At 35.8% G+C, this 22,171-nt stretch overlaps 1 protein-coding gene across 4 annotated transcripts in view; it reads right to left on the bottom strand.

Moving 5' to 3' along the window:
- Positions 1-22,171, bottom strand: part of CNOT2 (CCR4-NOT transcription complex subunit 2) — an 86,743-nt gene continuing 64,572 nt past the window's right edge. For all 4 annotated transcript variants that reach the window (XM_050324998.1, XM_050325000.1, XM_050324997.1 and 1 more), the window contains exons 4-15: positions 20,675-20,822; positions 19,873-20,055; positions 17,798-17,877; positions 16,533-16,658; positions 13,869-13,993; positions 12,309-12,429; positions 12,042-12,198; positions 10,166-10,227; positions 10,020-10,069; positions 9,102-9,202; positions 8,396-8,540; positions 1-1,142 (exon numbers count right to left, since the gene is read on the bottom strand). In XM_050324998.1, coding sequence (XP_050180955.1) covers positions 1,056-1,142; positions 8,396-8,540; positions 9,102-9,202; positions 10,020-10,069; positions 10,166-10,227; positions 12,042-12,198; positions 12,309-12,429; positions 13,869-13,993; positions 16,533-16,658; positions 17,798-17,877; positions 19,873-20,055; positions 20,675-20,822 — 1,385 coding nt within the window. In that variant the 3' untranslated portion in view covers positions 1-1,055. The remainder of the gene's footprint in view (positions 1,143-8,395; positions 8,541-9,101; positions 9,203-10,019; positions 10,070-10,165; positions 10,228-12,041; positions 12,199-12,308; positions 12,430-13,868; positions 13,994-16,532; positions 16,659-17,797; positions 17,878-19,872; positions 20,056-20,674; positions 20,823-22,171) is intronic.

Raw genomic sequence — 22,171 nt, 5'->3', positions numbered from 1 at the left:
GTGAGGAGAGCTTTTCTACTTTATTACAAAGAGAAGAAGCCTTTATGTGGTCAGAAAATACAAGATTGATCTTTTTTTTTTCTCTTCCTATGAAACGCTGCTGTTCAAACAGCCAGAGTGAATTGTCTCAGTTCACTTCTTTAAGTCCCATCACATTCACTTGGGTATGGATGTCCTTGGCTGCTGAAAATCTGGCCCTTTAGTGCACAGGGCGACAAAGTAGTCCCCTGACCAGCAGTTCCAGAATGTCCCGTTTTCATATATTGCATCCATGCACACCTCCTAAAAATGAGGTACAGCAGGGCAAACATTTTCCAAAATAGATGTCATATATATAATATATACACATTCGTACATACATACCTTTATTCATGTGATGTCCAAAAATTTAAAAAAAATGTACACATTTATTACAAAATCGTAACAAAGACTGGACAGTGTTTTGCTCATTCTGGAAAGATGAAGCTCAGTAATACACAACTCTGGAAACTAACCAGAGACTGTGGCAATATCTTTCTTCTAAACAGTCAGATATTCTTGCATTAAGCTTGGCGAAAACTGCCTTTCAAAAACAGAAGGGGAAGTAAAATGAAGGAAGCAAACCTTGCTCATCTTTCCAAATGAAATACGAGAAGGATCTTCACATAAAAATGCACAAACAGTTTTTATTACCAATAGTGCTACAATGAACAATGCAAATTTTGTTGTCTAATTTTTTGTCTTTTTTCTTTTTTTTTGTTTTTACATTTTGGAAAACTAAGTGGTAAACTTTTGTCAGTGTACTCGCTTGTCTTTACAGACCCAAGCTTGTCTGCTGGCAAAAAAGAAAACAAAAACAAAAATTCAGACCCTGCTCAAACTAAAGAAAAACAATTACAAATTTAGTTGTTGGGCAGCACATAATTAGTAAGGCAGGACCTCAAATGGTGACCCTTCGCATTGAGCCAATTGCCAGATCCTCAAGGAATTAAAACCAGGATGCCTGAGCCACATCAGTTCTGCAGTTATGTTGAGTATTGTGCTGAGACAGCCATACCCCAAGAATAGGGAAGTCTTTAGAAGGCTTGCTGAGCAGGGTTGTAGTTGAAGGTTGATGGCAGATGAGGCCTTTCTTCTAGTTTGTCATATTCCAGATGGAACTCCTACAGTTAAAAAAAAAAAAAGACAAAACCAAATATCATTTACCTGTTGAGACCTGGTCCTTCTACCAGCCATACTTTGAAAGCACAAATACAGAGAAGATCAAGTACTAACTTATCCTAAGGCAGAAACACATGATTTTGCTATCTTGGATTCCATATTTTAAGTAGAAAAAAGCGGACAATTTTAACTTTTTAATGCTGCATGACCCTCAAAACCCTCATTATGATCTCAAACAATTTTATGTATGCACAGACACAGAACACAAATACACAACCACAGCATGAACTGAATTATGAACAACAGTTTCTGTCTTTCAACATGTCAGGCGTACAGAGGCTTAGTTTGGACAAACTGAAGTTTAGGAATAGTTTGTGTCATACTACCAGACCAAATGGCCTCAAGGTGTGCCAGGGATGGTTCATGCTGGATATTCGGAAAGGGATGTTAAGCACTGGAATAGACTGCCCATGGAGGTGGTGGAGTCACCACCCCTAAAGGTGCTCAAGAAACTGGATGTGCCATGGTCTAGCTGACTTGGTGGTGATCAGTCAAAGGCTGGATTTGATCTTAAGAGGTCTTTTCCAGCTTAAACGGTTCTGTGATTCTGTGAAATCGTACGTTAAACTAGCTAAGTTTCTCCTTTAGTAACACTATCTAAAATGTTAGAGACAAAGCACTGAGACCTACTTAAGCCAGAATTTATCAAAATATTTCACCATGTTTCATACTCATATCTATGCCCCAGATTCAGCAAACCTGAAATCTTGTATTTTTCAGACACTTTCAGCAGCATAACTATGTCTCATCCCTATTTTATTTTCATTCAAATTATTTTAGAACACTCTCTAAAGTGATTAAATAGTATAATATTTCAGTACAGGCAGGCAAACTAAATTAAGGACCGAGTCAATTCAACAACAGCAATAAAATCTAGAAATTCCAACTCGCAGACCTCTCTTCTTTCAAGGCAAAACAAGGTCCATTAAGCATAAAAAGAACATTCAGCATGGTAGAAAAACAAAGTAGAGGTAAATGCGAAGCATTCTGTATTTTCTTGAGAATACTGTCCCTAAAACTGGAAAACTGTGGCAATACCTATGTGAGGTTACAACCACCTGCACTGAAATGTTAGCTCCTGCTCTCTCCTCCAAACAAGTTTTTAGGGTTTTTTTTTGTTTAGGTTTTATTTTTGAGTTATTTATTTATTTATTTATCTATTTGGTGATGGGTTTGGTTTTTTTTTACTTTTTAGGTAACATACATAGAAGTGAATTGCTTTTGGCACTCCTAATTAAAACTGCATGCCAGATGGTGTGTGTTCTCTTTCAGTGCAGACACATACACGTGCTGAGACTGAATAGATGCCTGCTCCCTCCTTGGGTCAGAAGCAAGATGAAGGTGTACAAATCTGTGTATGTATTTTAGCATCAAAGGCTAGATTAGGTTGTGTGGATCTTATGGGGTCTACAGGAAGGCTGGAGAGAGACTTTTTGCATGGGTATGTAGTGATAGGAGAAGGGGGAATGGCTTTAAGATGAAGAAGGATAGGATTTGGATTTAGTATTAGGAATAAATTCTTTACTGTGAAGGTGGTGAGGCACAGGAACAGGTTGTCCAGCAAGTTGCGGATGCCCCATCCCAGGAAGTGTTCAAGGTCGGGGTTGGAACTAGATGGTCTTTAAGGTCCCTTCCAATCCAAACTATTCTATGATCTTCAGTAATTTCACAGTCATTTTATAATAGAAAAGATACTACTCAAGCTTTCTCTCCCATTCACGGCTGTCAAAGTTTCTATCTTGCATATAATCATGGAAGGGCCTGCAGATTACTATCAATATATGGTCAGCTTCAGTCATGTAACTGAACCTCCACAAGCTCTGTCTGAAATGCCTTCAAAATTACCCACGGAAAATTGCTAATGAGACTAGTAAGATACAGTAAGTATCAGAAACCAGTAAGCATCAGTATCCTATAAAAGGGTTTTCCAAACCCAAAGCTGTTGTGAGCCTCTATTGGCAGTGGTAGTTGCAAGCAAGGTGTGTCTGGAAAAAATGCTCAGTAGCTTGAGCAATCCTTTGTGTCCTGCAAATTGATGTCCCTCATTCAGAAGGACGAGTATGATTCCCTACCAAATTTTCTTTAGAAGCATGTGAGTTCGCACTTCAAACTGTCATCCAGTGCTAAAATAAAGAGGCTTAAAACAGCCTTTTTGATTTGCACCGCAGCATCAGCAATGCTCAAACTCAACATTCAGTAGTGTATAAGAACATCTAAAGTTTTATTTGACAAAACAAAAAAAAGAACTCATTGACCAAGTATTTTTGAAAGCTAAAAGGCAATTATTTATTACATATAGGAAAATACTTGTATTACAGGTATACTTTATGGTTTTGGTTTTGCCACTGCGGTTTAGGATGTCAACAGCAGATACTTTTTAATATAAAGAGATACAAATAAAATGTAAAAAAATACCATTTATCCACTGATAAATGTGTTAAATTGTTTTATTTTCCACATGGAGGTAATTATTAAAACTTAGATACAGTTCATTAACCAAGAATAATAAATACTAAATGTGTGTGAAAACTTATACCACATGTGTGACGCTAAGTAAATTGTTCTATGCAAAGAAAATAACCTCTTCTCACATCATCCTGGGAACTTGCTTTGATGGTGAAGTTACATCAGCCCGCACATGAACAAACAGGATACTTAAAACAGAAGAGGATTGCTTAGAATGATTTTAAACGTTAATAGAGTACAACAAAACAAAAGTCAGCAGAATAGGTAGTGTCCTGAGGACAAAATATTCTGGACTGTGTAAGTCCATCAGAGCAGAGGGTAGAAGTCCCACAGCTAGCTCAAGAATTCCAAACGGAACTTAAAAGTACCATTAATACTGACTTAAAGATGGATGCAAAGACCCTAATTTAAATTAGGGGCTGAACTGAAATGCTATGGCACATCTCTATTAGAATAACAAATTAAATTTCTAGTCATTATGAAACTACTTCAATTAATATTGATCTTAAGAGGATAGGGAGTAACTTAACATAGACAGCAACCCTGACAAACAAATAAACACTTGGAAATCTAACTTTCTGTCTCATAAAGATTCCATGTTCTGTAACTATAAAATCAAAGTAAAAAGGTCTTATAATTTTGTTCCTTAAACAGATTAATTCTCCTTACTGAAAAGCAAGAAGGAGAAACTTGAGACAGCTTACTTCAGACAACTTAAATCAGGATTTCAGTAAATGTGCAATTGTAGAAAGCACTTCTGGTGTCATTCTACTTCCCTTCCTCTCTCATGTCTCCTCAACAGCAGCAAACTATAGACAAAACCTAAGTGAAAAAAAATCAGTGTCTTTAACCTCAGTGTATTTTCCATGTGCCCTAGGATGAAAAACCATATATGGACACATATATAATCAGATTCTCCTGCATTTTAGTTTGCATTTAAGGTAAATTTGAAGTTTATTGTAATTTATTTTCCCTTCACTATTTAATACCATGTGTCAAAACAGAATCGATTTGATTTTATTTCCTAACAGTTTAGGAATTCTCATTACTCAGCTATTTTACTGCATTTCCTTCTTCAGTTTATTATTGATTAGCAATATAAAAATAGAGCCTACAGTTTAATAAAAAAGATAAATATATTATTTGATATTTTCTTGAAAGAAGTCATTCATCCTTCTTTACTTTTGTTAAAACTAATCTAGGACACTATAAAAAAAAATCTATTAAATCATGACTGGTTTATGTTTTTACAAACTTAGTCCTAAGAACTGGTCACGTTATCTAAATGGCTGTATTTCACTGTATCATACTGGACTGTAATCTGAAACAGGAACAATAAATACATAAATTGATAATGCACATCTGCAAATGTCTGCAAGCAATGTCTGCCAAGTACAATACATTAGAATATGTGCTGCCCTATATTTAAGCATATACACTGGAACAACAGACAAATTTATAAAGCACCTTGAAAAACAATTGAATATGCACACAAAAGAGACAGCAATTTACCAGAAATTATTCCTGTCTGACTGCTTCAAAGAAGAACTAATTAAACTCTTAAGCAGTAAGTACTATTGTGGACTTCTAAGGAACCCACATTCCCAGCATTCACTAATAAAGTCGCAGTTATAGTAACGGACTGTAATTTATCATAATTCTTTTTTTTTTTAATAAAATCAGCTGGGTTGGAAAGGACCTCTGAGATCATGAAGTCCAACCCTTGATCCACTACTACCACATTTACTAGACCACAGCACTAAGTGCCACATCCAGTCTCTTCTTAAAAACCTCCAGGGATGGGAGAATCCACCACTTCCATGGGCAGTCCATTCCAATGCCTGATTAGCCTCTCTGTAAAGAATTTCTTCCTAATATGCAACCTAAACCTCCCCTGGCAGAGCTTAAGACCATGCCCTCTTGTCCTACTGCTGCTTGCCTGGGAGAAGAGACTGAACCCTTCCTGGCTACAACTTTCTTTCAGGGAATTGTAGAGAGTGATGAGGTTACCCCTGAGCCTCCTCTTCTCCAGGCTAAACAACCCCAGCTCCCTCAGCCTCTCCTCACAGGGTTTGTGTTCAAGTCCCTTCAGCAGCCTTGTTGCTCTTCTCTGGACCCGCTCCAGCACCTCAATATCCTTCCTGAGCTGAGGGGCCCAGAACTGGACACAGCACTCCAGGTGTGGCCTCACCAGTGCTGAGGTACAGGGGAAGAATCACTTCCCTGGTCCTGCTAGCCACACTGTTCTTCTCCAACTCCTTATACGTTTAACTTCCTGAAACACTTACTAATTAGTTCTGTGTTTGTTAGAAAAAAATTACTTGGTCATACTTTTATTTGCATTCAAAGAAACACAGAGTTACCAAATACTGATGGTCTTGCTATAGAAAGTCTACATTAGTCTTCTTCAAATTCAAGAAATTAACACCAGAGGTAACAACATTACCACTGAACGTTAACATCACACTTGACAAACATCTAAGTTCTTACTTATTTATGGTAGATGGAAATGTTACAGAATTGCTTCTAGTATGCAACTCCTTTTCCATGTAACAAAAAATCACAATTTTCCCCAAAATCACTCTATCTTCCTGTGATCAATACTCAAATTACCTGCTGTATTTTACATCAAATCAAAGTTAAATAAAAATTTCAAAATAATATTCCAGTTAAAATTTTTACATTAAGAAATATGCAAACCTAAAAGAAAAGATATTACTGCATCCTATGGACATTGGGGGTGAAATAAATAAAATAATCGTGTTTCTTGTTAAATTACCACTGGAAGTGCAAAACTTTAGAAAATACTATCCCTCCCCTTACTAGCTATCAACTGCTTCTTAATATTGGGGAAATTATTTTCAGCATGCAAATGAAGAAAAGAGAAACTATGTAGACCTTGGGAAAAAGCATTCAGAGAACAGTAGTGATTCCTATCTCTCTTTCAGCACAGTGTCTCCAGGAATGCTAACAGAAGGTGTAGTGTGCATCACTCAAAGCACTGGATGCTGAGATTTGGCATAGCACTCGGGATTCCAAATAGAGACAATGCTATCTTCAAAAGCAATGCTAAAGCATCAAGTAGCAGATTTATACATTTACTACAGGCAGGAAAAGAACAGACACTGAAGAGGTTACTTTTCTTATACAATGAGCACCACTTCCTTCTAGTAAAAGAAATGTTGTGTTTCCATGCAGGCTAAAAATGTAATTCCATTGATATATGAACCTACATGAGGCTCTTAATGGTCATAAATAAGTGGAATATATTCAGGTGACTCCAAAAAAAAGAAAGCTATCCTTTCAAAAGGTAATTCCTTTCCCTTTGGTGATCTTATGTAATAATAAAATAGCTTTAAATAGCATCTTGGGGAACGTAAGGAAGTATACCAAGCAGCAAATGAACAATTCGAGTAGAAGTAAAAACTTTTCTTTTGTTTGTTTTTCATTTGAGGGGAAAGATGCTTTTGCTTAAAAGTTTTGGAATGACCTTGCATTTAAAAAAACCATAGAGGCAGGGCTTGCCATTAGAACCTTAAGTTACAAAGGTTTTCTTATGGCAGCAGAAAGGCAGAAGAGACAAGGAGTCACACGTGCAATTGGACTGAAGAACCTCCCATATCCTTTAAAGCAACTAAAGATGTTGATTTCTGAGGGGAGCTTGCACAAACTAAGCATATTTACCGGGGGGAGGGGGGGAGGTAGAATATAATTATATCTAGTTAATGTCAAGATGACAGCAAACTTCAATATACAGAGAGAACTCCGAACTGTACTCTTTAAAACAGATGTTTAAAAACACATCAACACACATATGAAACTATTTAAAGCAATGTTTCATAATCTCCAAGTGTATAGATACAACTTGCTCACAGCTTTTCAGCAAACAATTAATAAGTTATGCTGTAGGGGAAAAGATTTCTGACTTTATGAAATACCTAAGCATGTGGAACCACAGAATATAGTTCCAATGTACTGGAATTACATCTGTTGAGTTGGTCTGGTCCGATCTGTTACATGTGATACTGTACCTACAGATGGTCTGACACAAACATTACTGAGAATATTCATGGACAGAATGGGATAAATAGATTACGAGAGTTGGGAACAGAAAAAGCTGTACCTTTCTGATTTTTTTTAATGCTGTGGTCTACAATATAGAAAACAAGTATCATGAAAATATGCCTCCTCCTTAAAAGAAGTTCTTTATTTCAAAGAACTCTGACATTAGACAATAGAGCATGGACATCCTCAAGTATGGTCAAGGAGAGACGGTACCCAAAAACCAAAAAAGCATTCCCCACACCCATTCCACATCCATTATTAATTCCAAAGTATGGTGTGGTAGCATCTTATTTAATTTTCTGAAGCAAAGTAATAAAATGTTCATAAGCACAATTTTTAAAATGCCAAATAATACTTTCCATTCTATAACTGTGTATGTGCAAAGAGCTTTCAATTGTAACAAAAACCTCATAAATAGAGGGTTAGGGTTAGTTCTTCTGACTCCCAAAGAAAACTGGAAATAAGAGAGATGGCTCCTTATTTTGCACAAGCAAGCCACTGTTTTAGGCAACCTTTATTCCCTCATACATCAGAAATTAAGATCATGAACAAAAGGAGGTTAAAAAGTTCGAGATTTTTGTGGAGAAGGTTGTGTTTTCATTTTGACTTTCTATAACTATATGGTTGACAGACTTAAAACATCTGCACAAGAGAAAAGAGATACCTTAGCTACTTTCCTCCAGTTAAGACAGTCAAAGAAGTAATATGTTCCCCTCTCGTATGTATTGGTTTTCATTGTTGGCTCCATGCCGGGTGCCCTGGTGATCCATACTCGTTCTTCTTTGTGGTATCTCCAATCCCGGTTAAATCTTTCATTTTTAATAGAAAGGAAAAATAATTTTTAATGTTAGTTATCTGAAATTGACATAATAAACTAATTTTAAAGGTTTCAATCAAAATTGTACATTGCGTTCAAGTCCAATACAAAATTTCTATGACATCGTTATACCTGTGATTTCATACCTCTTCCGTAAAATTATTACACCTCAAACTAAACACATATGAAACTTAAAAAAGTCTGATAGTCTCAAACAACAAACTTTTAAAGAGTATTTACTGGTTTTTGTTTTGTTGAAGATAGGTAAGTTACACATTTAATAATGACTGGCACCTGTCATTTTTTCACAGTGTTTCATAATGCAAAATACATGAGACAGGCTTTTGATTTCCACTGTATGAATGAAAAAAACCCATACAAAATGAAAACAAGGTTGGAGGAGGTATTTTAAAAAAGGTTTCCAGTTCAAGATTGACTAAGCTTCTTTCAATGTCTAACTTGTTGGGGTGTGATTTTTCTTTTTTTTATATCTACTACTTCATTACTGCAATAGATAAACTCATATAAGACTGACAAAATAGTTTGAACGTACAGCTCTACTGCTGCTAATAGCTGTAATACATCTCCTCCATTCATGTAATAGAGATAAAACAGGAGATCTTCTCCATATCGGCCAAGTTTTATTGCAGCCAGCTGCAAAAGATTGAAGAAAATGAGGATGAAAAATCACAATAGATAAATGTTTTAAAACATACTATCCCACTTAAATAACACAAGGATACATCTGAAATGTGCTTCCATCCTAAGTGTGTTGAAAATGATACTCTAATATAACAGAGTAATAATTACCAAAACAATCAATTTTTCTTCAGTTTAAGTTAACCTTTCCAACTTAAAGGATACAACAGAAAAATAAACAGATGTAACAAATCAGCAAGACAGAATTTTCTCCCTGTATCTGTGTGTATCCTCATCCACTTATTTTGTTTGAAAAAACCCAACAGAACAACTTCTGCATGTATTTGCTCACTTCACACTCTATTAAGTAATATTACTAAAATTTCTTACGCTATTTTTCAATGATCCCTCTTAGAGAACTACAACAGTTGAAAGAAAATATATCTCAAAAAATCCCTATTCATGTAGATACGGAATGAACAGATAAATGTGAGAACCACAATTCTGAAGTCATCTCAAGAAATACCTCAATTTAATTTGGCATTTGAATAATGCCATAAGAATCCTAATCTTCGCAAGAAGGACAAACTCTTAAAAACATACTGTGCTCTTTGGCTATTCTTTTGCATGCCCATTCTCTTTTTGTAAGGTATAATGGCTGCTTCATGTGCTCAATCAGCCTGTTAACACACCATTGTTCCTAGAAAGACTGAGGACATCCATAAAATGCACTGATTTCAAACAATACATATCTGAAAGAAAATTTAGAAAATTTCTGGTAATAAAGTAACAAAAAATGCACACATACACACACATACACACACGTACTCACCTTATCCCTAATGTGAATGTTAGTTAAGTATTCAGATGGAACATGGAAGTCTAAAAAAGAACCGGAATTGATGCAACTATTAAGACATGTAAATGAATGTAATTTGCAAATATTAATATTGAATTAAATAGTTATTTCTCTCTTACCTATGTCTTGAGGTCGACAAGGCGATGACGCCCAGGGGGACGCAAATTTGGGATAAAGATTTCTGAAGAAAAAGAAAAGCATAAATTTAAAAAAAATTAAACCCCAAACCAACCAATTAAAAAAAAAATGTTCCATAAACAACCTTAAAAAAAAAACCTACTAAAAACTATCACACAACCAAATCACTAGCTGGGGTGAGAAAAAAAGGAGGAAAGTTTCCTAAAACAGCTATATTTATTAATTTTCTTTTTAATATTCAGAGTAAGGCTGCATTTAAACTGCCATGGGAAACTACAGGGTCAAGATTTCCTTTATAATCTATCTTTCCTTCTTAGAAAACTTAAGCGTCAGAGATCCCTTCTTCCGGTATCCAGTGTTACACAGGGTCTCACTTTGACTAGGAGTAGCTGCCACAAGCCTGGTGGGTTCTGATTTATTAGCTATGATTTAAAAGGGGAGGAAAAGCTCATACTGGCAGGTTGTTTTTTTAAAACCAACCAGTAAAGATTTTACTGTTCTTCTAAATAGGAGTTAGGATAGTTAATTTAAACCACTAGACATACATACATAATTCTTAAATTTTGTTTCCAAAAGCGCATTTATTGTGCTATGTTTCCAAGTCAGACAGGTATTTTTTACCATCAGAAGTAACTCATAGGGTAGAAAAATTTGTCTTTTCATATTTGAACCATTTTTAGTTTTTCAAACAACAATTCATAGAGCAAAGAATGTTTAACATAAGGCAGGATGGCAGGCCAGACACGGAGGACTGCATGGGCTGTTTGCAAAGCTTTTCTGTAGCACGATGTAAAACCAACTTTATAATACAGAACTGTCTGGATTAAACATTAACAGTATGCTCTCCATCCAAGAACATAAATATGCTATACAGTAATTAAATATTAAGAATGTTAAAAATCCAGCTACTTAGAACTGCTAAAAAAATAAGGAACCATTTCTCCTATGCTTGATATCCCCATCCATCAAGTTTCCATGATTATATGCAGCTCCATATAAATTTGTGAAAGATGGAAATGGTACATGTATGCTGTCTGGTCTTTGTTTTTTTAATACAGTAAGTGCAAACTTTAAAATACATACATTACTCTGTCTATAAGGTTAACACTATGTAAATCTCTGCTGGAACAAAATGGTGTGAGACTGTCAGTTGAAAGTCAGAGCACCAAAAATTAAATTTCTCTCACAATTACAGTCAGTTAGAAGACACCAGTTTTGTCCAAACTGAACTAAGTTCCTTCTTTAGCTAGTGGAGAAAGAGAGGCACCCTGGGTTGGCTGGTTATTCACCTCACCTGTCTTAAGCACTTCTCTTACCATCAGTGCACTCACTAACTGCTTTTCTCCCCACTGCCTCTATAGCAAACCTAGATGACGAAACACGTTCAACTTAGGTGAACTGACTGACTATAAGTTGACTATAGAACCACATTTTCATTTACATTTGTCTTCTGTGCAGTGTAACACTGCAGGTGCTCTGTTCATTATTACACTAAATTGAATTTATCCCCCAGATTGCTGAGAATTAAGTCTAGATATCCACAAGATATATTATTACTTGAAAAGTAATGTACACATGACATTTATAAACAGTATGCTGTCAATTCTTTGAAGAAATTCCTAATGAAGTTAGCAGAATAAGCAAAGCCACTAGGTTTACTGAAAGCTTGCATCACAATTTCAGTATGCCTCAAAGTACAATTATCTTCTTTATGAAAATTTTATTTTACCATCATTACATTTTCAAATTTTATTTGGCAAAATACCTTGTGGGTGTGATAGTCAAGTGAGCTAAGTACTATGAATGACAGCATAACAAAACCAAAACTGAAGACAGTATTAAAAACCAGAAACTTACTCCGGAGAGTTGAGATTGAGACCTAGTGTTGTTAAATCACTTCCTAATGCCAGATGTACCATTCCTGGATCTGTCTCTGCTGCCCTGATGAATGTTAACAAGCCAATCATTCCAAACTGGTCCGTCACCATCCCTTGAGGAATGTTGGTAACCCGACCTGGGCAAGAAGAACAAATTAATCTTCTCCTTTTAAGAAGTAGAGAAATCAACAAGGGTATCTAAAAGACTGCCAAAACTTTAAAGCAGAAAAAGTGGAATGACACGTACCATCAGGTAACACCTGGATCCCTTTTTTCTGCTGGTTGTTGTTTTGCGTAGTTGAACTTTTATCTCCAGGAAACTTGGGCCCATCTGTGCTGGATGATGTTTTGCCTGATGTACTCAAATTCTATTAAAAATAATTCGTGGAGTTGGTATGATAAAAACAAACCAAAATGCAAAAAACTCACAATCATATCTTTCAGTAAAGCACTCTAAGCCAGTACCTCAAGTCACTCTAATAAATCGCTCCAAGCTGAAGCTCTTGAGTTCTGCTGTACAAAGCTTATGTAGTATTTACCACTTCCTAAAGCATACCCACCATACAGTAAGTGCTATTAACAGGCTAACAGTTTGCAGTCTAAAAGGATAAAGTATTTTACACCTGATTTGGACATCCCAAGTGCCTGTGACTAGAGCTTCTTTTGGACTCACCACGCTGTGTACTTTTCCCCTCCTAGTCTTGCTCCTTTATAACACTTCATGGCATAGCAACAGATAATGAGCCAATTTCAGGTGCCAGCAACATACAGTAAGCAAATTTGCAACTATCAGGAAAGACACGTAAACATTATGTCTGGCAAGAAAACTGACTGTGCTCTAGGAACCCAAATACCGACAAAATACTCATCTGCCATATCCATTATTTCTTACTCTTTATTAATCATTAGAACAAATCTACAGTAACACAATTGCATTTACTCCCACTCTCCTTACTGTAATCAGTGCATCAGAACATTTTCCTCACAACAGAATTGGCCACAACATTTGGGGGCCAGGCTTCCTACCACCCCTTTTTCTTAAACAGTTGCATTTTTTAGTTTTCACATGAGTTTTCAGTCACACCTACTACTTATTCGTCAGTATTTACGCCACCCTCATTAACATATTTTTGCAATTAGAATAAAACAATCAGAAACTAGAACATTTTGTCAAATAATGTAGAAAACTGTCCTCTGCCATCCACATTTTATTCACCTTTCATTTGCAATAAAATTACAGTTTTTATTACAAATTTTTCAAACAACAAAGAAAAGCCCATAATTTTATGATCTAAACTATATACCTAACTCATTATAATTTACAAATACTAAAGATACAATGTATCTCATTAGTCTACAACATAGCTATGATCTGTATTAAAAGAGCTTGTTCCCTCTGATTTCACATCTCCATTATGAATTTTACCTTGAATTGATATTGTACCACTTAACTTTCAAAAGATTTGACAACTCTGAAGAAAGAAGTTATAATGTATAAATTACTACTACTGATGAGAGGCATCAACAGCAAAAAATGAGCTGAAACTGACAGAAAAAAAATCATGAATTGCGAACTTGAAAAATATATACCACTTCTCAAAAATAAATTTTGAGGTGTCCAAGCAGGGTCACAGTGGACAAGAAAACTTCTTGAGAAATTCCATGCTGCTTATGCTCAGTCTCTCACTAATTCAGAAGGGCAAATTTGAAAATCTTGTACTAGAAATATAGTCACTGCCCATTTTAAAATACAATCATCAAAAAAGTATGAACACTAAAACTAAGAGAAAATTTAGGGTTTACTTACAGATTTATTGTCATCATTACTTGATGTTGGGTCTTTGTAGCTGGAGCCTGGTAATGCTGGAAAATCTTCATTGTGTATTGAAAAGTCCTGGGACTGCTCACTTGCTGGTTTTGTTACCATTCCAACTATCATCAAAATGCAAGCAGGAATAACATTAAACAACTGCTATGTACAGAATTTTTCTGCTGTTGATCTTCCTCACTGTCCATTTTTACTATGCTCAAGCTGTACAGTCATGACTTTTAAAAAAACAGGTAAAGCAAAACAAAGCATATTCATTCAAAACATCCACACATAGACTAAAGCCTTTTATTCAAGTGTGAGCTGCGAAACACTATATGGGTTAAATTCCCATCCACTGCACCTTGTTTTGCACATCTAAATAATCAAATAATCTTTACAGGCATTATTAAAGCTGTATTCAGGTAAATCCACTGATCAGGAATGTACTGCTTTTAAGAGTATAATACATTTTTCCTCCATCCTCTAATTGCATAAAGAATTTTGTAGCACCATCTCTTCAAAAACGTGTATTCTCAAAGGACGCCCAGCTAACTTGCAACAGAACATGTCAGGAACGAAATACTTGCCTGTGACATAAGAACAATTCCTACTTTCAGTATAAATACTGAGAGCATTTAACCTGCAACTCTCAGTGCTCTGACCCTAATTTCAAAAGAGCAGGCCAGGTACACTGGAATTTGGATTCTGACTACTGAAAAGCAAAAAGGCAATGTGGTTTGTTTGGGTTTTTTTCCTTTATGCCAGTTAAACCCAAAACAAACCAAAAAGTCCCCACACGATGCACTCAAGAGCAAACAGACTTTGCTAGACACAGAGAAGTAATATAGTGGTTTGGTTGCAAAGAACACTGCAACAGAGGAACAGAAGACAAAAGAAAGTCTAGGGCCTATTTTTCAAAGATTCTTAGTAGATGTGAAGGATCTAAAATGGTTCATTAGATGACTGTATATGACTTTCTTTAGTATTCTGAAGTTAGAGGTCAAAGTTCCTTTATTTAAAAAAAGAACAACACTGAGTTAATCTTGTTTCTGCTGTTCAGCCTTTTCATCCAGAATTATTACAATTTCTTGTACTGGATAAATAAAACTGATAATGAATTAACTTTAATGATTATTCTCATTCTATCTAAAAGTTATTTGAAGTATAATTTTCCTGAATAACCAAGAATAAAGAAAGTATGTCTCTGCTCCGTTTCAAACTTTCTCTTCTTGTCCAGAACCAAAACTGCTCTCCACTTTTTGTGTTGGAAGACAGTATCCAGTGCATCTTACATCTCCATTTCTGGATTGTTTCTACCTCCATATGCAACTCCTGCATTAAGCAGATAAGATAACTCTTCAAACAGAGAATTTTCTTTCGTGGTTCACCATACAGTTTTGCAAACAGCTATGCCAGCATCAAAATGGGGAAATGGTGTAAGCATGAGAGCAATTACAGGGGTTTTTTTTATGCTGCAGTGCTGTTAAACACTGAACTCCAGATCCATGCTGGAAGTACATCTGGAAGTGGATCTCCTCCTACCTTCCATCATTTTTTTCACATAATGTCTTTTCTTTCAGAGTTGGAACTTTAGTTCCTTCCAAATCAAGCCATTTTATGATTCTGTGATGGACGGCATCTCACGCAAGCCACAAGCTGTATTAGGTTTCCACTCGTGGTCTGAGTTTTGAGTGTCTTTGTTTTGGGAAGAGACTTTTCCCTGTGTTTTGCAAAGGCAAGTTTAACTTATTTGGTCCTTTCTCACAGCTATCTTACACAGAGGGCCTGGTTATGCCAAATCCATGAGGCTACTTTCTCTTGATAACACGGTATATATTATCTCCAACCACAGTTCGAGCTATCTCTCAAAAACACCAGCTTTTATAGTTTGAAAAAACTAGGTTATTTTTAGTTAAAAATTTGACAAGCACCACAAAAATAGGTTATAAAAGCAACTTTTTAGAGTAGTAGATGCAACATGCATCTACTAAATCTACTAAAGCCGTAACAAAAAGAAAGTTTTGTGCCTCACACTAAGCTCACCTGAATTTTTTCAAGACCCAATTAATAAGATTTGTATTCACCAAAAGTTTTTTTCCTTTTATTACTTTTAAGTTGTTCAGTAAGAATTATATAAGATACATACATGGAATCTGACTGATAATAGTTGATGTTTACAGGTTATTTTTTGAAATTTGATGTTTGTCATTAGAGTGACGCTGAACAGTACTACAGCAAATATTATTAATAAACAGCAAAAATATACAGTACGTTTACAACTGCTGACTTCTTACACAGAACACCTCTACTATTCAAATACTATTCCTGTAATTTATTAGTCAGACATCAACAGCTCTTGTATACATGCAATTTGAATAAAACCTATTACCTAAGAAGTACCTCGAGTGAGCAGCCTCAGAGTAATCATACTAGACAAACCAAAAACCCCAACAACCTCTATTGACAGTAAAACTAGAGCGTAGGAATTCTGATATTTACAATGGGGAGTCTCCAATCACTGTAATATTATTTCTTTTTTTAACTGAGTCTTAGGAGCTCACACATCTGGTATTTTTGAAAAGACTACCTACTGTCTTATGAACAGCAAAAGCTGAATCAAGCAAATACCTATTTCATTCAAAAAGCTTTCAGAAGTCTTACCATAGGGTGCCCTTCCAGCTAAAGGGTTTATTAATGGAGTTGGATTGCCACTTCCTTCCCTTCTGTTTCTGTCTGCTAGTGCTGGAAAATCTGAGAGGTCCAGTCCCGTCACATTTTCACTTCCATCTACAATAAAAACAGATATTTTTTATTCCCTTACATACTTTGCTCAAAGACTTCATTACGTGCAAGATAAATGTAGGATGCATCTTCTTTCTTCAAGTTGATCTTTTTTCTTGTACTATTATTATTACAAATAACTACAGGCTTTGTGTTACAAGACTTGCCTAAAGAGCACCAAGATGTTTGAGGTTTGCTTAAACAATAGCTAGTCAGCAGCATTTAGTAACAAGGTCTACTCTTTTTGAATTAAAGACTGCACACGTAAAATACAGGCAGACAATCAAAATTACAGTACTAGGATAGGTGGCCTGTTTTAAATTTGAAGAGCTATCAGGAAGAAATTTGAGAGAATAACCCATATTAGCAGCAGCATCAAAGAGCTCTATTGTCCTTAGACAAGATAAGACAAAGCTGAAGCAGCTGAAGAGCCAATGCAATGCAAGTTACATGGGAACATTTTTCATTGCAGCAGAAAATACTACATGGGTAAGGCCAGAGCTGCAGCTCTACAAATGTCACACTGTCCTAGGGAATGCCCAAATCCTTCCACTCTTATGATGTCACCAGCACCTCAAGTTGCTTCATATATGCAGTCACCTACAGAAACATCAGCACACATGAACCTAAGGCATTTCTGCACAAGGATATTTTCCACTCTCTAGCTCACTAAATTCGGGTGAAGAAGTAATTCCCAGAGAAAAATCACAAATGAAACAAGTGTTGAAAGAAATACATGATAAGCCAGCTGTTCAAAAGGAGTTTGAGATTCCAAAAAAAACTGCTTTCCCACTGGTTTTATGTATCTAATGTTTTCACAGAAAATGGATAATCTTTTCTTCTCTGATCTCATCAATTCCATGAGCTATTTTGCATTTCTAACCAACTAGATATAATCTATTACCACGTGATGATATAGAGCGAGTATACTACAGAGTACTTTGTCTTCAAAAGTTTTAAAATCCACTGCTATGAAGTAGTAACAGTTTGCTAGTACTGCTCTTGGAGCAGCGTTTCTATGAAACAATTGAAAATTTTAAGAAAATTGCACTCCAACATAACAAAGTTTTTTCAATTAGACTTATTTAGTCAAAAAAAATCTCTCTACTGTAGTTTAAGATCAACATTAAACAGAGTAAACTCACCCGTTCCATTAAAAATGTTACTTGATAAGGAGTTATTCATTCCAAATGCCTGATTTCTGTTCATCCCAAATCCAGACATACTGTGAAAAAAACCCACGAAGTCAGACAAAAGGGTATACGTACTTTGTAATTTCCAGTGGAAGGTATTATGGTGGGGAAAAAAAACCCCTATGACATTTAAATTATTTCAAGTTCAAGCAACCCATATTAGCCTAAACTCATGTTTTAATTCTTTTCCTTTATACTTCTGAAAACTCTGAGCAGCAGCAACAGGCACCGCTCAATCAAGTCAACTAGAATGACTTCAAAACAGCTAATTTTTTTAATAGCCACCGTCTCTGAAGACATCTGTCAACCAACAGGTTACGACAAACACAATCATTACTCAGTAATTTCATACAGAAAAATGAAGCAGCAATAAATGCAGTAGTTAAAAAGTCAGACTGTAATCCATTCGTTTGCAGGTGGGAAGCTGGATCATGAAAGTGATCAAGTTTGTCATGACTCATTCATAACCTGAATGGTTACAGTGTGTAATCACCACCAGGTACACATGGCACTACTATGAGCATAGGGATGGTCTCTGTCATACAAGGACACAGGCTAAAGTTTCATACAGTCAGGTAAAAATATCTAAAAACATCTAAATATCATATAGGTCTAGTGTGGTTGGAAAGACATCCCCGACATATAATCTGCCTCATTCCACGAGAGCTGGAGATGTTGAGAAGCTCAAAGGTAGGCCCCCAGCTGAGTAAAATTCTGAGTGTCTACCCTGTGGGAAATCACAACATTTGCTTTTCCTCGGTAACAGGATGGAAGTTGCTATTTTAGAAGTTTCCATTAAAAGAAAAAGAAATGCTTTCCCAGTGGAAATCACACAAACTTTTCTCACAGTTACAAATCTGAAGCATTTCACTCTAATTTGAAATATCCTGAATTGCTTCATGTTCAAAAACCTAACCTAAAAATATTCAATGCTCCAACTAAGCAACTATTCAGAAAATACTTCTTGAAAGTCACATAATTCATGCACCTGACAAGGAAACACCATAATTTTTTTCCCAATAATGATTTCAAAATATTGCTAAATGTATCTATTAGCAATTGGATATTGTACTACTACTATATACTACATACTTATGTAGCCTAATAAACTGTAGAATAAGAACCCGTCATTGTAAAAGAGATACTTCCTTCTCAACTTGTAAAAACTGTAGCTTCTTGAAAGTTAAATATACAATGAAACAGTGAAATACGAGGATTGTAATTCAAATGCTCCTACAGACAGGGATTTCATTATTTTCCCTGACAGCTCAATGAAATTTAAACACATAATTTCTACACATGTATCAATATCCAATATAATTGTCCTCTGCATGTACAGTTTTTATGTATGTTACTATTTCAACCTTCTGTGACTTCAAATGTCAAAACCACTTTAAAATATGACATTATCTTTTAAAATTATCCTCTCCTCTACTTGACGCTATACAGGACAGAAAAGGCAAATTCTATGTAATCAGAGGCAAGACACAAAGTCTTCTCACACTCCAAGAACATGAACTGCTATCACTGAATTGCTATTGCTGTGATCACTGAGAAAAGCATCTGTATGCCTATATCAGTGTGCAACTACAAAACTAAGTAGCCTGATTAAGATTCAGATAACTGTGACATTAGTTTTCACCTTCCTTTATCTATTTTGTAGAATATTGGGTAAGAGATGGCACCTGACTGCATTAGCAAGTTTGTGCTCCTCTAAGAGCCACTCCCCTAAGGAAGGGTCTGAAGGGAGAAAAAGGACAAAACTGGGAGCACAGCAATCATGAGGTCATGGAACAAAGCAGTCAGCCATGCAAAGCTGTGACTACACACATTAAATAATTAGAACTAAGACAGTACTTACTACAAGTTTATCAGTATGAAGGAAGCATAAACATAGCACCAAAACACAGCTGAAGCCTAATGAACACACGAAGCAGTTTTTGAGATTTATTCTAATGGATAAAAATTACACTTCCTCAGTAGTATGTACATGTCTGTACAGGGATGGTCCAACTAAAGAGCCTTACCTGTTCACAGTAAAAGGTTGTCGAGAGGGTTGCTGCTTTGGCATACATATTATGCTTGGAGAGCTTCTGTTGGGGCTGCCTAACCCTGAACTGCTCATGCTGTTTGTCCTGCTGGGAATTCCAATGCCCTGACCAACCTGGGAGTGGTTCATCATATTCCTAGGATTCATAGGCAATATCCCCCTGAAAGAGAAAAACCATCCACAGAGATGAATCTGTACAACAGTATTTGGCTACTCATTTACATTACTAATGCAGGATAGACTCTGAGTTGTTGCAATTTAATTTGCACTTAAGTGACCAAACAGTATGTTTAGATCACTCTCTATAATTAATGCAGTTCTGGATTTCTTCAGAAACACCAGATGACCCATAACATGCTAATCAAGTCCTTGGTCTGGTTTACATAAATACTTAAGTATTCTAAATATGAAAAGGTGTTACAACTCCTTTTTTAATGAGAGTTTCAGACCTACTAACTTAATATTCTTACATAGTGTATGACATCATAAAAATTTTAACTGTACATTTACCTGAACAATCAAATAACAACCTCTTACATTCTGAAGCAGAATTTGCCTGCAATTTGTCCTTTATATACAAAAATGAAATAATGTCTTACAGTAAATCCTTACTATTTTACTGTATTATTTCCCTAACAAAGGTAGTGGTCCATAAGAAACTACTTTTCTTCTTTTTTGATTTATCAGACTGTAAAGTAGCTGAGGCAAAATATGCAGACCATTTAACAAGAGCTCTGCAAAAAGACACAATTGCAGAAATATTGGCTATCAATAAATACCTGCTCGGAGATGGAGGCGTGTGAAGTGACATTGTTGGTACCCCTGTTGTTGGCGTTACGTGGCTCGGTAACTGAGTGCCTTGTGATAAGCTGCGATTTAACTGAGGGGTATTGTTGCTCATTCCCCTCATTGGAAGGCCTAGTGCACCTATTGAAAAAAAATTCAGAGGGGTGGAGATACAGAGCAATCAGGAACAAAGTTTTCTCCATCAGGTGTAGATGGAAACAACTTATGCTGACAACGTACCAAAACATGTGAAGACTGAAGGAAAGTACAGTGTAAAAACTAAGTCCTTGTTCGCATACTGGAATCCCAATTATCAAATTCAGCCCCGTTTCTGTTTAACTTTAGATAGGCTCTTTGAGAAATTTCTGTATTCGAAGCCACTAACAAAATTTTGTTTCCTTTGAGATGTAAAACTGTAGATAAAAGGTTGAGTTTTGAGTTTTTTGATGAGACATGAAAATCTATAAATTATCTCAAAAAAGGGCAGCATTTTGGGAAAATTAGCAACTGCACTCAAGAAATATGCTAATTGGTATTTATATATTTGGCCAGTATTTAGAACACTGATTTGTTTTGCTAAAAATAAGGCAAATCTTTAATAAAAAAAAAAAAAGGAAGTGATGGCTATTTATTGAACAGTAACATTGTTTTCAGGACAACAAAAGCAACATTTTAGGCCAATTCTCTCTTTACAGGTTAAGTTGCTTCTTTATAGCAACAGTACTTCAGTGTCCACGATCAAGTCAAGTTTGACCTTTTGAGAAAAGAAAGCAAGCAGAATTTTAAATGCCTTCTAATTTGCATTTAAAAACATACAGAAGAGTTCTAACATTGTGATAAAAAATATTTTCTATACAAACAACTGTGTGACAGAATAAGGCAAACTTTTTTTCCCCACACTTTTTTCAGTGAGGTAAAAAAATAAATTACTTCAATCCAGAACAGCAGAAAATAACCTGTTACTGCCCTGTCTCAAAATGTCCAAGAGGTTTATGAAGTTTCTCATCATTCTCGTATTGCTTTTCTGTGTTTATTAAGTTTCAGAATTATGCTCAAAGACAAGAAAAACTCATTTAGTGCAACACAGCAATAGGAACAAACTTAGCATATAAAATGCGATAACCGTGACAGTTCCTATTGCGTTGGCATATAGCTGCTGAGGGAGACTCACAGAACTCAAAACCTTATCCTGCAGACCAAACAAAAGAAAATTATGATGTATCAGCACTCTCCCATGGTAGATCACCCCTACAGAAGAGCTGAATATGCCATTGTATAATGTGATTAAATACTAAGAATGCAAAAAACAGACATAGCGTATGTTCAAATTACTATCAAGACAAGGTCTGAAGAAACCTCCCAGTCACCTAGCTCTCACGCTTTAAGAACTGGTGTCTGTGTCCTATCCTACAATTTGCAACCCAAAAAGTTTGTAACAAAACTCGAAGTATTTATAACACTCAAATCTATCTCAATGCATTCAGATTAAG

The sequence above is a fragment of the Myiozetetes cayanensis genome, unplaced genomic scaffold (assembly GCF_022539395.1).
Source record: "Myiozetetes cayanensis isolate MyiCay16 unplaced genomic scaffold, myiCay2020 scf3, whole genome shotgun sequence".
Classification (NCBI taxonomy): domain Eukaryota; kingdom Metazoa; phylum Chordata; class Aves; order Passeriformes; family Tyrannidae; genus Myiozetetes; species Myiozetetes cayanensis.
This window is presented reverse-complemented; position numbering and strand designations above follow the sequence as displayed.